General features: G+C 46.4%; 1 protein-coding gene across 2 annotated transcripts in view; it reads left to right on the top strand.

Annotated features, from left to right (window-relative positions):
- LRRN4 (leucine rich repeat neuronal 4) overlaps nucleotides 1–14,996 on the top strand; it is a 169,562-nt gene that overhangs the window by 58,756 nt on the left and 95,810 nt on the right. For both annotated transcript variants that reach the window (XM_085612636.1, XM_085612637.1), the window contains one exon: nucleotides 466–1,166. In XM_085612636.1, the coding sequence (XP_085468762.1) occupies nucleotides 466–1,166 (701 nt within the window). The remainder of the gene's footprint in view (nucleotides 1–465; nucleotides 1,167–14,996) is intronic.

Genomic DNA, 14,996 nt, shown 5'->3' with positions numbered 1-14,996 from the left:
CCTTTTGTGTGTAATGTTTCTTACCCAATATACACACTTGTACCATGAGGATTCTGCACTGTCACTGACCTTCAAAATGAAAGAGCCAGCACTCCCCATTTCAGTAAAGGGACACATACAGGGGCTTATTCCTTGTATGCATTGCGCTTTTTTATACCTCATAAGTCAATGTCACCTATGATTTTAAATTGATTAATAAAACCCTTCCTCATCCATCTCCAGAAGAATCATATTGAAAGAAATGAGTTCTCTATTGCTGTTCACTATCAGCAATTAAGAGCAGCATTTCCAAATTCATTCTCCGTTAACTTTGCATGTCAGAACAATTAGGAAGCACTCACTTCATGGCCAACATTTGCACTCATCTTAAATGTGATAAACGTGGTTCTACTTGCACAAATGTACTACTCTTTTTTGAGCGATGGTCACTACTAAATTTTAATTACATTTTTCTGCCTCTTCCAGAGTTCTGCTTCCAATACAAGAAAACATGTTTTTTATCCTCCTGCCCGGGATGCTGATAGCCTGGAAAGTGGTGACAGCCTCAGCTAACGTTGAATACTTACTGGGCAAAGATGAACATGACCGAATCTTCACTCTACTCAAATTGAACGATACTGACGTGAGCAAAAATGAGTCCACCCCTCCTGAAATGAGTAATGGGGCCTTGACCAAGCTGGCCATGGTCCATAACTTTCTTTCGGAATTTCCCCCTGGCCTTCCAAGGACACTCACAAGTTTGGATCTCAGCCACAATAACCTACGCGTGATAGAGTTCCAGAAGATTTTAGACCTCCCTGAGCTGCAGATTCTTGTGCTTAGCCACAACGCTATAGAGCAGCTTAACTGGACCGGGGCTGTTTTTAATACCCTACGAGGGCTAGACTTGAGCTATAATCTGCTGTCATCTGTGCCAGCGTGCCACAACATGCCACAACTCCAGTGGCTATCACTGGCCGGAAATCAACTGCCAAAAATTACTCCACTTGCTTTCTCATGTTTTCCATCCCTAAGATCCCTAGACTTATCTAATTCTTTGTTGGGGAGTGGCTCTGAAGATGGTATTGGGGACTCAGCATTTGCAGTAAAGGCAACAGATGGCATCGCCATGAAAAAAATGATTAACCTCACAGAACTAGATCTGAGTAGTAACTTTCTTACACACAGTAAGTATTTCGAATGTTGACAATTTTGCAAAAGTAACATTACAACTGTTTAACAACTGCCAATAACACTCATCTGTAATTGAGAGTTTTAAAATGCAAGAATATTGATTTCAAATTGTCGATGTAAAGTAAATGTCAATTCTGAAATATCTTGTGACACAACTTTTGTTAAAAAACAACACAGCGTAAACTTTATTTGCAAAGGGAAAGAGTTACAGTTCACAGGGTCATACTTTACAAACATATCAGGCTTTCAGCTGGTGGTATTGTGTGTTACAGGTCCCCCAATTTTAATACTGCTCCACAAATTTAACAGCCTGATTTAGAATTGGGCTGATGAGGGACATCCACAAACTTCTGCTGTATTAACAGTGTATTGATGTCAATGGCACTCTAAATATGGTCAACGTGATATCCACCACTTTTTTAACAGGCGCTCCAGTCCACCAAACTCTAAATAAGGCCCGGCGTCTTCTAGATTCCATTTCTCTCCTTTATAAAGCTCAGTCCACTTTTTCACAGAGGGCTCTACACATCCCAATTTTGCTTGCCATTGTTACAGCCTTCCTACAGGCTCCATCAGCTGTTCTTTGCCCACCTATTACCTCCCACTCCATTTGTGTGATAACTTCCCCTGCCACACTCTTGCCACTCTCTATATGCGTAGCAGCAGCTTCCTTCACCTTTCCACCTCTGGTAGGCCACATCAGACCACTCCATTTTGTTGTTCATTTGGTGTACTGTTTTTTCCACTTTGAAGTTCTGCCTAATGCTGCTGAGATCCTTCTTATGCACTGTTTTCCTGTTCACATGGTCACAGGCGGCAAGCCATAGTTCAATCATAGGTTTCTGCGTGATAGGGAGGATGTAGATTATTGGGTTAACCCATACCTCTCCATACCAGTTTCTTCCTTCACAAATATCAATGATGAGAAGCCGTCTCATTTGTGAACTTTGGTCCCTTCCTTGGGTTTTTTCCATGCGATGTTTTAGACTATTATTTCACCAATAGGAGAGGACATCTGGTTCTTTGCTGCAATAATTGCACTTTTATCTAGTTGATATGCCACAGGTGCTATAATGTACAAATTTCCTATACCGTGTTTCTTCCCAGTAGATTATGGGAGATTTTCCATGTCACAAATCGTTGCATCTTTTCAGTTTATGTTAATATGCAATTCTACATTTGCAACGTTTTCAGCATAATTCAAGATTGGCTGCATTTGCTACATAAACTATGATCTATAATTGGCTACATGAATTGTAGATTTTTAAAAAAAAGAAATCCTTCTAGCTCAAATAATGAAAGTTACTAAAAACACAGCGACAAGTGTTGTGGCGCAGTGGAAGGCCATTTTCAAAGGTTGACTGGTCACCTCTCACTTGCTTATTGTTGTACTTGGGTCTTATGTTATTAATTAAATAAAACCTTTGCTCAGGTACGGTCAACATGTGTAAACATGACAAAATAATGAATACGATGACAAAATAATATGCTGCGTCACGCCACATCATTTAGTGAATCTTCCTGCATAATTAGGTCTTCCCTTGTTGCAAAATTCCAGTGGCCCTCGATATAGGTCTTCAGAACAGCCATTTTAATTTAATTACTGTGCTTTTGTCTTTAATAAAGTTCAAATGGCCAGTGGGGAAAAAGCTTTTGAGACACTTCAATAATTACACAGCAATTCCTTTTCTCAGAATTTTGGGGTCACTACAGATCACGGAGAGTGCTGTGAAAGATTTAGAATATAAGTCTTTTTTTTGCATTTTGAAATATTTGCTGTATTTAGGAGCTATTTTATATTTATATGTTAGGTAAAATGCAGTTATAAGCCCATCACTGCATAGTTCATATCTCTTTCAAAGTTATGACGGAACACTAAATCTAAACCCAGAATTACCAATACCACTAGGAATGGAATTAATGCAGTAGTATGCATTTTTGCCACGGAATGGGAGATTAAGGTGGAAACCAGTGTTTCCGTGTGGATTTCCACAGGTTATTACTGAATTCCCCGTTTTGACAAATATGCCCATGCAAAACAAAGAGTTTTTGGTAATACCATATGTAAAATGACTTCACATCCTGAAGTCTCAACCTGCTTTGTAACTCGGTCTCCCGAAAAAAATGGGAATTCTGTGTTTATGAGGGACATATAGTTTTCCTTCCTCGTGGTTTCTCTACCATACCTTTTTGTACCACAGTTGGGGACATATTCACAAGGAGATATCGCCGAATTAACGGCACTTTATCGCAGCCAAAGTCATGATACATTTACCTCCCCATTTACAAGCTGGTGCTAACAGCCCACAGCACCAGTTTACCCGCGATACCTGCCGCAAAAAATATCGCCACAGAGGATCCCCGCAACTAGCGCTAATGAGATGCAGAGTAGGCGATGCCGTGCCAAATGCCTCAACAACACTACACCACAACATTCTCAACGACCAGCCAGATCGTCGATAAGGACACGTAACCGGCGATAAGGCGCGTTAGCACCAGGAAATCTACACCTGCTCTGACCTGGTGTTAAGCCGGATGGCAGCCTGCACCACAAAAGGGAGACCAGCCCAGGGCCACATCGGAAGTGCAACAGATGCCATGGAGCCACACATCACGTGGCCCGGACACTCAAGAGGGCCACAACACCCACCGACACCACCCCCCGGACCACCCCTCCCTGGCACCCCCCCAACAAAGACATGCCACATCAGCTACACAAAAACATGTACTAAATATTCTGCATGATGTCGCACAATCACAACAGTTGAAATGCATGTGTCATCACAGAAATGAGCATCACACATTCACTTTCGAAGCAACAAATAAAACTTTATTAAAATGAACACCGAAATCAAATGAAGACATGTGGCGGCTCCCCACGCGACAGTCCGTAGGTCACAGCCTGCAAGACAAAAACATGATGAGAAGTGGTGTCCTCCGCACATCAAAGGACAAAGAGAGAGCGAAGGGGAGAGAGAGGAAGAGAAGGGGGGAGAGAGAGAGAGAGAGAGAAGAAGAGAGGGTGCGAGAGAGAGAGAGAAGAAGAGCGGGGAGAGAGAGAAGAAGAGAGGGGAAGAGAGAGAGACAGAGAGAGGGGGAGAGAGAGAGAGAAAGGAGAGAGAGAGAGAGAGAGAGAGAGAGAGAGAGAGAGAGAGAGAGAAAGTGAGAGAGCCGCCCCTGCGAACCCAGGCCACACTGCTCACCTGCTGCCACCAATGTGTCTCCAACCACGTGCCGGTATGTATAGCAGTACACCAGGACACACATCTGAGTCAGAGCCATCATCTGAAACAGAGTCCAGATACATGACTGGCACAGTACACACACTTGCACAAGACAACAGTGCCAGCCCGCCCATGCACACCCAGGCAGAGGCATCCCAAAGGCACCCGCCGCCCACGGAGCATGCCCGCCCATGCACACCCAGACCTCAGTGCTCACCTTCCGCCACCGGCGTGTAGACAGGATGTCCAACCACGTGCCGCTGCAATCCACAAGCCCGGGGCCCGCGACATGACACCCTCCACACCATGCAGCCACGCTCCGCAGGCCACCAGGTCTCACGTTTTTTGCTGGCTCTTGAATACTCCATGGCAGAGGACATATCAGTGCACCCGGCAACATTGCAGGTAGCACTCCTGCTCAGTTTGATTTGTTCAGCATTACATACATCAATTGTGTGTCTTTTGCACACCCAATCAGCCCAATGGTTGCCACTAAGTCTGTGACCCAGAAGCGTGGCCACGTGGCGGTAGGCCCTCGCTGCCCGCTGGCTCTGGTCTACACTGCGGTCCTGCAGGGCACACGAAACCTGAGTTGCCCCGACCACCGGGAAAGGGCATCATCGCAGGGTGCCCATCCCCTCAGCAGCTTAAGGTGCCACTGACTCAGTGAACCCAAAGTCACCATCCCGTGGTGGTCGGCCCGTGCCGTACGCAGGCCTGGGTTGCCACCAACCCTGGGCAACCCCAGTCAGTGCCACTTGATAATCGCCCGTGCCGTACGCAGGCCTGGGATCCCACTAAGCCTGTGCGCAACAAAACTCTTGTGCCCTTCATTATTGGGAACTGTGACGTCCGTCATCCAGTCACCATGGGCAGAGGAGAATGTGACATCGTCGGTCCCTTATGTTGGCGGAGTCACATGGACTGTGACGCCTGTGCCGGATGGGTGTGGTGTGCGTGCAGACCTGCCCTCAGGGAGTGGCTGTGACATGCTGACAACTAGACCAGTGACCTGCACACCACCAGCGAGTTCGCCTGTGACGGGGAGCAAAGAGGGCCCCCCCCTCTGAGCGTAAGCGGAGTGGTCTGGCCTGCCGTACACCAGACAAGCGCAGGGCTTGCCACAATGATACGTGGACTCTGGGCGTGGTTCGGACAAGGAAGTGAGTGATGCGTGTGTCCCTGTTGTAGTGTCCACGGGACCCGGTACACAAAATACAATGTAGCACCCTCTGACTGGCATCCCACAGGATGAGCATCATTGACACAAGGGAAATCACTGTCCCTACATTCCTCTACACATACATGGCTGATTAAAGACATGACTCAGCAGTGCGTCAATGGATGTTTATTGCACATCCAGTGCAGTTATGCCGCTGGAGCGGTTCAGGGCAATGCCCAGCACACTACACAATATGGGCCTGTGAAGGGCCAGCCAGAGTCCATCCGGGGATGACAAGTCCTGCTGAAGAGAAGGGTACAGTCTGCAGCCTGGTCGCCATGTTATTGGTCATCAATCCGGAAGAGGCAGTCCATGTCGCTGTTCAAGGTGAATGCATCGGAGTGTATCGTGGGTCAGTGGAAGGTCGTGAGGCCATGTGCGGGACCAAGCAGAAACAGGCCAGGTGGCAGTAATGAATGCTAGTGCCTGGTCCTTCTGACCACAGTCCCATCCACGTCCTCATCCCCGGGTGTGTGCCCTGCCTCACCTGTGGGTGTTGCAGAACCGGCTGCCGCACTGTGTGCCACTGACACATCAGGGGCCTGAGTGGATCCGGCTGCCACACTGTGTGCCACTGACACATCAGGGCCCTGAGTGGATCCGGCTGCCGCAGTGGGAGGCACTGACACACCAGGGGGCAGGGATGTGGATGGTGTGGGGGCAGCAGCATTAATCAGCGCCACGCCTTGTGGGGACAATGCCATGGTGAAGGTCTGTAGGACATGATAGATCCCAGCTACATTTCGATGATGTGCAGCGGTGGCTGTCATCCTTTCCGCCTCCATCTGCACCATGTCCTCCATGAGCCTCTGTATGTGTGCCAGCTCACGGCTGGCATCGCTAGAGCCACTCTCCGCGTCATGACTCCAGCGATGTCAGTCAGGGCTTGTTGAAGACCATGGGGCAGACATAGACACCCCTGGATGGCGTCTAGTTTTGCAGCCATGATGCTGAAGCCCACCCGCATCTGCTCAGCCGTCTCCATCTGGCACTCCAGCACACTGCGTTGGAAGGCCATGTGTTGTTCCTGGAGGTCTTGGGAGGGTGCCGGGGCTGTGGATGCCTCCTGCTGGGTGGTTTGGGTGGTGGGTGGGGTCTTATCGATGTAGCTAGGCCTGGAGGTGAGTGGCAGATGAGGTCAATGATGTCTTGGATAAGAGAATTAGATGGACACATCCCAGAGAAAACTATTTCCCTCATCTATAGGAAGTTGATCAACAATATGGAGGATCCGCTGGTGCACCTTAGGGGCAAGTGGAATAGTGAAGGTCTTGAACTTGACGATGAGGATTGGCAGGACGCGGTCTCCTCCCCTAGGGTGGTGGCGACTCAGGTCAGACTTAGGCTGATACAGCTTCATATTCTGCATATGACATATGTATCGGGCCCCGGGCTGGTTCGCATGGGGCGGGCAGACAGCGAGATGTGCAGGAGGGGGTGTGGAGACGCTGGGACTTTCTTTCATATCCTTTGGGGTTGTCGGCGTATAGCAGCGTATTGGAGAGACGTGCATCGGGTTATGCGAGCAGTGCTGGGGGTAGACATTCACCCAGAGGCGCGTAGGTGCCTGCTAAATCTCTGGGAACCCAGCGACCTCAACACGTACACTCAACAGTGGGCTACGCTAGCGTTCATGATAGCAAAGAGAAACATCGCGCAGTTGTAGGGTGCGGCGCAGCCTCCCGGGCTGGGGAAGTGGAGAGAAGACCTAGATTGGTGCATGTGGAGGGAAAAGTCGGTGTTTGTTGCCAGGGGCTGCCCCGGAAAGTAGATTAAGGTATGGGGAGCTTGGAACCATTACAGAGGCGATCTGTGTCCCCCACCGAGGAGGCAGACTGTTGATGAGGCTCAGGTATCCCCCTGACCGCTGTGGAAAACTGCTTGTAACATATATTGAAATGTGTGCTCTGTGACCGATTACACCGGATTTCGCCTGCTCATGAACATCTGTTGTATGACTGTTGAATTGGTTTAATAAAAAGAATTATAAAAAAAAATAAAAAAAATAAAAATAATGTCTTGGATAGCTTGGGTGTCGATGCTGGCGTTGTCATCCTCGTCATCTGTGAAGAGTGGCTGGGACTGCTCTGCAGGAGGTGTTGACGGTGCCCCTGCGATGTGAAGGGGAGATGGTGTATTACAATGTGTCCACATGTGTGTAGACGCATGGTACAGGTTGACATTCAGACTGCATGGCATTGCACATTGTGACAGTCTGTAGATCTGGACGATGACCCAGAGTCATTGTGGGTGTGCACTGCGCTCTGCTTGATTGTGCATGTGTGCCATTGTGCCCATCTCCACCCATCCCCCCAGTACCTGGTGGTCACTCACCCTGTTGCGGTTGTGTTGTGTCCTGTCAAGCAGTGTCCGGTCCCCCGACTCTGGCCACAGTCTCCACACTGATGACTGTCGACACCAGCTCCTCCATGTCATCCAGCTCAAGCTGTGGCGCTGGGCTCCCACCTCCAGTCTGCATTGCTGCCTTCTGGTTGGCGGAGAGTTTCTCCTTGGTCTGCCGCTTGATGTCATTCCATCGCCTCTTGACCTCGTCCATTGTCCACTTGTGCTCTTCGACGGCATTCACTTTGTCGACGATGTCCCGCCATATTGCAGTTTTGGTGCCCAGTGACACGTTGGAGGTGACAAAGAGTTGTTGATGGTGTTCCATCACCTCTGTGACTATGATTCTGTTTGCCTGCAGACTGAACTTCGTCTTCCTCTTCTTCTTGTCCTTGCCCTTCCCTGTCCCTGATGTCCCAGGATGGTCGTCCTGGGTGCTTGGTGGGGTTGCGCTCGTCCTCTGCGCCTGCTCCGGCTGCCTCCATGGTGCTTGGGTGTAGGTCAGTTTGTGTGTGAGTGTTTTTTCTGCTTTAATGGAGATTTTCCCCACCTGCCAGGTGTGTGTTGCAGGCCTGGCGCTGCTTATCGCTGAATTTCCTCTTCACGCTTTGGCCCATCGCAGGTTTTTTGGTGTTGTGGTTTGTGTTTTTATCTCCATTGAGGTGGTTTTATCGCAGACATTGTCCGCGGTTTCTGCAGACTATCGCATGCTACCACCTTGTTGTGAATCCCACGTTGTCACGGGGTTATTTCCCCACCATGGGATGTGATATTGAAAGTTGCATCACGCTCCTCTTGCGGTAGTTATCACACGTTCTTGTGAATATACCCCTTGGTTTTTCTAGAGTTTCTCTTTCACCTTCCTTACACTATTATGTAAGCTCGTCTAGAAGCTTAGGTATCTATCCCTGACCCAATTTTTTTAATGCTTTCATAAAAGCTTAAAAAACCTAGATGTTGCTGTAGCATTCCATATGCAGCTGACTGTTAACATCAACCTCTAGGTTTTAGGCCTACTCATTTAACTTTATGGGGCTTTTTCACAAGCCCCATGCGCCGCCGGTTCGTCACTTTTTCCCATTTGAAAAGTGACGCAACGGTGACGCAGGGGGCTTGGAAATAAGTCCCTATTTACTTAGGAGCTTGTTTACAAGCCCCTTGCGCCGCCAGGTGCTTCACTTTTTGTGACACACCTGAGGCGCGACATGCTGCCCCATATTTACATGGACACGTAAAGCCACCCTGCATGACTTTTAGTGTCCTTGTAAATATGGCCCCTTTACATACAACACTTTGTATGAAAGGAGCATGCCATGGGTGTTGCTTTGGGTGTTCCCACGCAACACCCATTGCTTCTGCCACATTTCCAGATTTACGAGAAATCGTAAACTTGAAAATGTGTCAGAATGCTAGACCTCCCCGAGGAGGAGTAGGGAGGCACAACTTGGAGAAATGTTTTCATTTCTCCTCGTTTTGTTCCTCATTCTATGCATGCTGCATTCTGCAGCACACATAGAACGAGGAAATCGCCTCTTGTGATTGTTTGTGCAGGAAGGTGTCCCTTCTTGCACATAAACAATCATTTAAAAAAAATTACGTTTTTCAACTTCTATGTGTGCTGCATTAAGCAGCACACATAGAAGTTTCAAAACGTTATTTCAGATTGTTTATATGCAGGAAGGGACACCTTCCTGCACATGAACAATCATTGCCCTCAATGCAGGCACCTTTGCACTATGGTGCAAGAGTGCCTGCATCGGTGCATGGCAGCAAATTGTGCACCAGCACAGGGGAGAGCAAAGGGATCCGTCATATTGTTGTAGATATGACGCATGCCTGTGCTTCGGAATTAACACAGCGCGGTGCAGCCAAAGGGCTTGCGGCACTGCGTTGCATTAATTCCTTGTAAATGACGCCCTAACTGTGCATCTTTCAGAATTCTTTAAGTACATAAGTAGTTTGTTTCTATCTTTTCGCATGTAGAGTTGGTCTCTTCTCCTATACCCGTATCGCCACCATTTATTTGAATACTTAAAATTAAAAATCTTTGAAGTGGAGATGCATCTGATCTGTGTGTCCTTCAGTTTACACTGAGATGAGGTTCATAACATACCTTAAGACTGCTAAGTGTAGTCACTGGTTAGCTCCATAGTGCCCCTCATGTTACTATCCTTGATATCTTTAGATCGAAATTGTGACCAATAGTGAACATTCCAAACTTTGTCACAGTCGTGGGAAGAGACCTCATGAGTTTTTATAAATTCCCTTCAGTGAGTTAGGTTATCAAATTTACCAAGTGAAGCTGCAGCACTTTTGTTTTTGCAGATATTTACACACTTGTTTCTCCCATATGTAATCTTCAGTAAAGGTATCTGAGTCCCAAGTGCATGCATCTTTATCTCTTTCATGAATATTTTGAAGCAATAGCGAAATATTCAATTTCTTACTGCTGTGCTGCTTTTTTAGCTAGAGATAATTCCCGTTGTATAATCTTACTTATTTCGTCCGTCCACTGATTAAATTAAGGTGGATTTGCATTTGTCTATCTTATGGCCACGATCAATCTTGCTATACCAGCGAAAGCAACAGAGAGTTGCATTGCGATAGGAAAATCTATAATAAAATAATAACTGTTATTGCTAGATATAGTGTGGAAATATGGATTTTTCCGATCAGTTATGTCCCCTATCTTGGACCCCAACGGTTTCATGTATGAATCACAAGTACATGTATACTCCCTCCAGTTCCAGTTATGAAGACGCAAACACATGTGCGTCCACCGTCAACATGTCCTCTTTCAGATACGCCATGAATAGGCCGGATATTCCATTCCTAAGTATGAAAGGCCACCGGCTTTATATGGTTCACTTATGCCATTTTTACAGTCCAGGCAAGTAGGCCCTGATTCTGTCATCAAGCTTTTCTTGCTTTCTGTCTCTGAAGCTCCAGTCCGAGCCTGCATCTGTGACCATGAACTTTGTCTCATTCCCTGCGCGGCTCACGATGCCTGACATCAGCTTGCTGCCTGCCAAGAACTGTATTTCACCTTCGAAATTATCTGCTCCGATCCCTGCCCAATGCATTCCTGTCTAGTAGTTTAAGTAAACATTCTGCCAGCTACCGAGCAAAGGCCCGGTTTTTCTGTCTTTATACAAGTAATTCATAGCCCTGTTGCTATGGAAGATTCCTGCCCTCGCATCTAGTGTAGACACTTAGACGCTTGTACACGCACTAACAGGCAGTATAGTCATTATAGTATAAGATTCTACTTCAAGAAGGCCTCTCTTTTGGATAACTTAGTTCTTTAAACATAGGATGATTAGATATGATTTGGGATTAGGTTGACTTGACCCTCCAGACATCTGTCGCCACATGTAGAGCTAAATGTCAAGTCCCCTCCACCCCCTAGCTGCACGTCAATCACACGTCATGCTGCTGCGCGCGCATTTCTGCCAAGTATTTCTGCTGACATTGCGAAATTATTTCATAGATCCACCCATATGTGACATCACAACCAATGACGTTTTCTTGTTACTCCCAATTACGCCTCCTTCAGCTACGCATGTGAAATGTTATCTTTACTATCAATTGTTACGCCTCTTGCCTTTGCCTCACTGTAATGCCTATTGTATAAAAGTGATTAATTATCAATAATGTATGTACTTCACTTCCTGAACCTTCGTGGTGATGGAACTTGGAGCAACCGATTCGAATCATCCATTGGAATAAAGCCCATTCCGAACCTCTAATACCACGGATTCTGCCTCTTATTTACTGAGCTATTTCTATTATGTTTCTGTATCAAATTAAGTCCCGGTAATTAAATTATTTACCACATGAATGGCGCCCGAACAGGGACACTTTCTCATCTCACGCGCCGGCGGTGCGTTGCAGGCCCGGTCTCCTGCCACAGCTGGACGGACAACAACGCGTACCAGCAGGATTTCCTGTATCTCCCTCCGGTCAAGCGGGGGCGACTGAGGCTGCGATCAACACCCAGACGAGGCGGTGAGAAGTGCGAAGTATCCCGACCAGAGCCTAGCTGAGAGAGCAAGATCCGAGGTATACAGAGGCCCACCAGGTTTCCGATGTCCTGACGTGTCCGAAGTTTTCGAGTCGAGTCGAGTCCAGTCCGGTCCAGTTCAGTTCAGTTCCGTTCCGAGGCCTTCCGTTCCGAGCTACCCGGTGAGTACCATTACTGGGGAGGCGTTCTGCCGTGCACATAAGTTGTGCCGGTCCAGACGGGTTTGGGTACACAAATCCGGTCTGCACTGTTTAGCAGTGTATCTGTACTGTTTAGCAGTATATCTAGTATATCTAGTATATAAATTCAGAATAATTCAGTTAAATGCCGAGTATTATGTTTAGTAATTAAGTTCCCTTAGATCGTATCATCATTGTGCTCACTTAAATGTTAAATGTTAAATGTGTTAATACGTTCTGCATGTTGTGGTATGAATGACTGTTCATTATCGTGTTTATTGTATTAAGTTTGTTCAAGATCAAGTATCAGATCAGTTCTCAATATGCCGCTCTTTTCGAAATTAAGACAGATCACAACTAGAAAAGGGGTACTCGAAGAAGCTGTTCCTATTCCTCCTAGGGACACTCCAGGGTACTTCATGTATCATAAACACGGCTTAGACGCTATATTATTTCTTGATCTATGGGTAGACTACACTAAGGAATTACCAGAAAGTCAGAGGTGGCCCGCAGCTGGGACCTGGGATGCAGAGTGCATCGTGAAAGTAGAGGAAGAGTTATGGAAAAGGAAAGCTAGACAATCACAGAAAGACGCCATCGAATTATGGCGTAAAGAATCGTATAGACGTACAGAAAAAGCACGTAGACAGGAAGAGAAGAGTAAAGAGAATTCAAATGAAGTCCGAGAAAATCTATTAATTGAAGAAGGTACACGAGTGAAATCAGAACAAGTAGACAGACAAAGACATGCCCTTATGAAGGGTATGTATCCCCTTCTGGCCGAGGGATTACCTAAGGCTACTGCGGGGATACCAAAAGACTTGCCACCCCCATTGTTTCCAATAAAGGTACATCCTAAAGGGCATCCTAGAACCGCAGAAGATGTTTTTCTTTCCTCATATTTAGATGACGCAGCTCCCGAGTACGCTAACCCCGCCCCACATAGACCGTTGGCCGGGGAGGTTCAACGCCAAGATCCTGTATCTGTATCTCTACAGCACCAAATCCTGACACAAGTTCCGGCAAGCACATCTGTTTCCACATCTGTTCCTACAGCTACTTCTATAGCTGTGTCCACACCTATAGTTGCTGTATCGCGTTCAACAAATCCTTTCACGCCCGATACCCCAGACGGGGCTACCGGAGGTGCTACTAATATTTTTTCTACGCTACCCAGAATAAATAAACTTACCTTTCAAGAGTCAGCACATCCACGTACCCCCAAACTCATAAATTCCCGCACGCTTAAGGAACTTCTTGTAGATTGTAGATATGACCCTGTGCCCGGCAAAGAGGACGAAATGATCCTGGCATCATTACGTATCAGACGAGCCGCGGTGTATTTAGGGAAGTTACCAGGAATGACTATGCATCTAGATAATATATATCATTTTGTCCAAACAGGGCGAGATTCTGAAAGTATTAACAGAGCTATGGAATACCAGAAAGTGGAGATACAGGGGGAACTGTTACGTTTCCTCATAAATTGTGTGATCAGAAATCAAGACCGACCGGGGGTAGACCCGGAAACAATGGAAACTCTTACCAGATGGAGCCAGAACATATCAGAAGGGAGACATGACAGGCAAAAATGTATAATAGCCATGTGCAGAAAGATCCGTAAAGAAATAGAACGCCTACACGAAGAGAGATTAGCGGTAGACCAGTTTGAACAAAACGAGGAGGAGGAAGGATCAGGACTGTCCACAGGACAGTCAGAAACCATAGCCTATGTAGGTAGAGGAAGATCTTGTAATAGTACTAGATACTTTACTGACCCGATACGTCCGATATGTCCAGATAATAACAGGAATTTCCAAACACCTATAATAAATATGAGGTCCCCCGAGCATTCGTTCCAAGCCGCTGACAAATTACTGCGAGAACGAAGGGGTTATCATTTTCTTGATTCTATGGATGAACAAGAATTAGCCAGGTCAGCCGTTCATTGGATTGACAGTCCCGGAAAGTATGATGATGATACAGTAGCCCACACATTTTTTAACCTCACCCCAGATGAACAGCGTTTAGCTGGGATTTATATGATTCAACAACTTCTTATACTATATAAAAGCCAACATTCAGATCCTGGTCCTTTACCTGATATATTGACTGAATTACTCACGAATAGATGGAAAGGTTCAGGTACTAAGTTAATTCAGGAAATACTAGAATCCAGAAAGCAGTACATTCTTTTTGTATGTCCAGAACATGATTCACTGGCCATCAAGGAAAGACCGATGTATTACATGGACAGACAGAATCCCTTACGAGAAGTGCATCAATAAAGGGCGAGGACAATCAGTTTAAACGTGTATATGTATATACGCCCATATCAAAAATAGAATTGTTGGAAATGAAGAAAGTGGTACCCAGTCATGACAAAGACCCAGCGGGTTTTCACCGAGAAATTAAAGACATGTTACTCATGGGAGAGTATACCTATCCCGACATTATGACAATATTAAAGGTATTGATGCCTGCTGGCATTTATGAAAAACTCAAGGAAAAAGAGTGGGAAGTGGGAGACCAAAAGATAGATTGGACAGCATTAGAAAATGAAGAAAAGGCCCGAGGTCCAGGTTCGGGGCTTGGGGACAAAACTAAAGCACTACCAGGTTTACTAGTACAGGTACTGCCACGTTTACTAACCACGAAAAAGGAAGACTGGGGTGCAATCTCAGCATGTAAACAAAAGCAAGATGAAGACACTAGTGATTTCTATGCCCGATTCGAAAAATGTTTTGGTATAAATAGTGGCATAAAAGCAAGTAGCGAATCATACCCACATCTGTTTGTGACCAAATTAGTTGAAAATTCCTTGCCCTAAG

This window comes from Triturus cristatus, chromosome 6, assembly GCF_964204655.1.
Source record: "Triturus cristatus chromosome 6, aTriCri1.1, whole genome shotgun sequence".
In the NCBI taxonomy this organism is placed as follows: Eukaryota; Metazoa; Chordata; class Amphibia; order Caudata; family Salamandridae; genus Triturus; species Triturus cristatus.
This window is presented reverse-complemented; position numbering and strand designations above follow the sequence as displayed.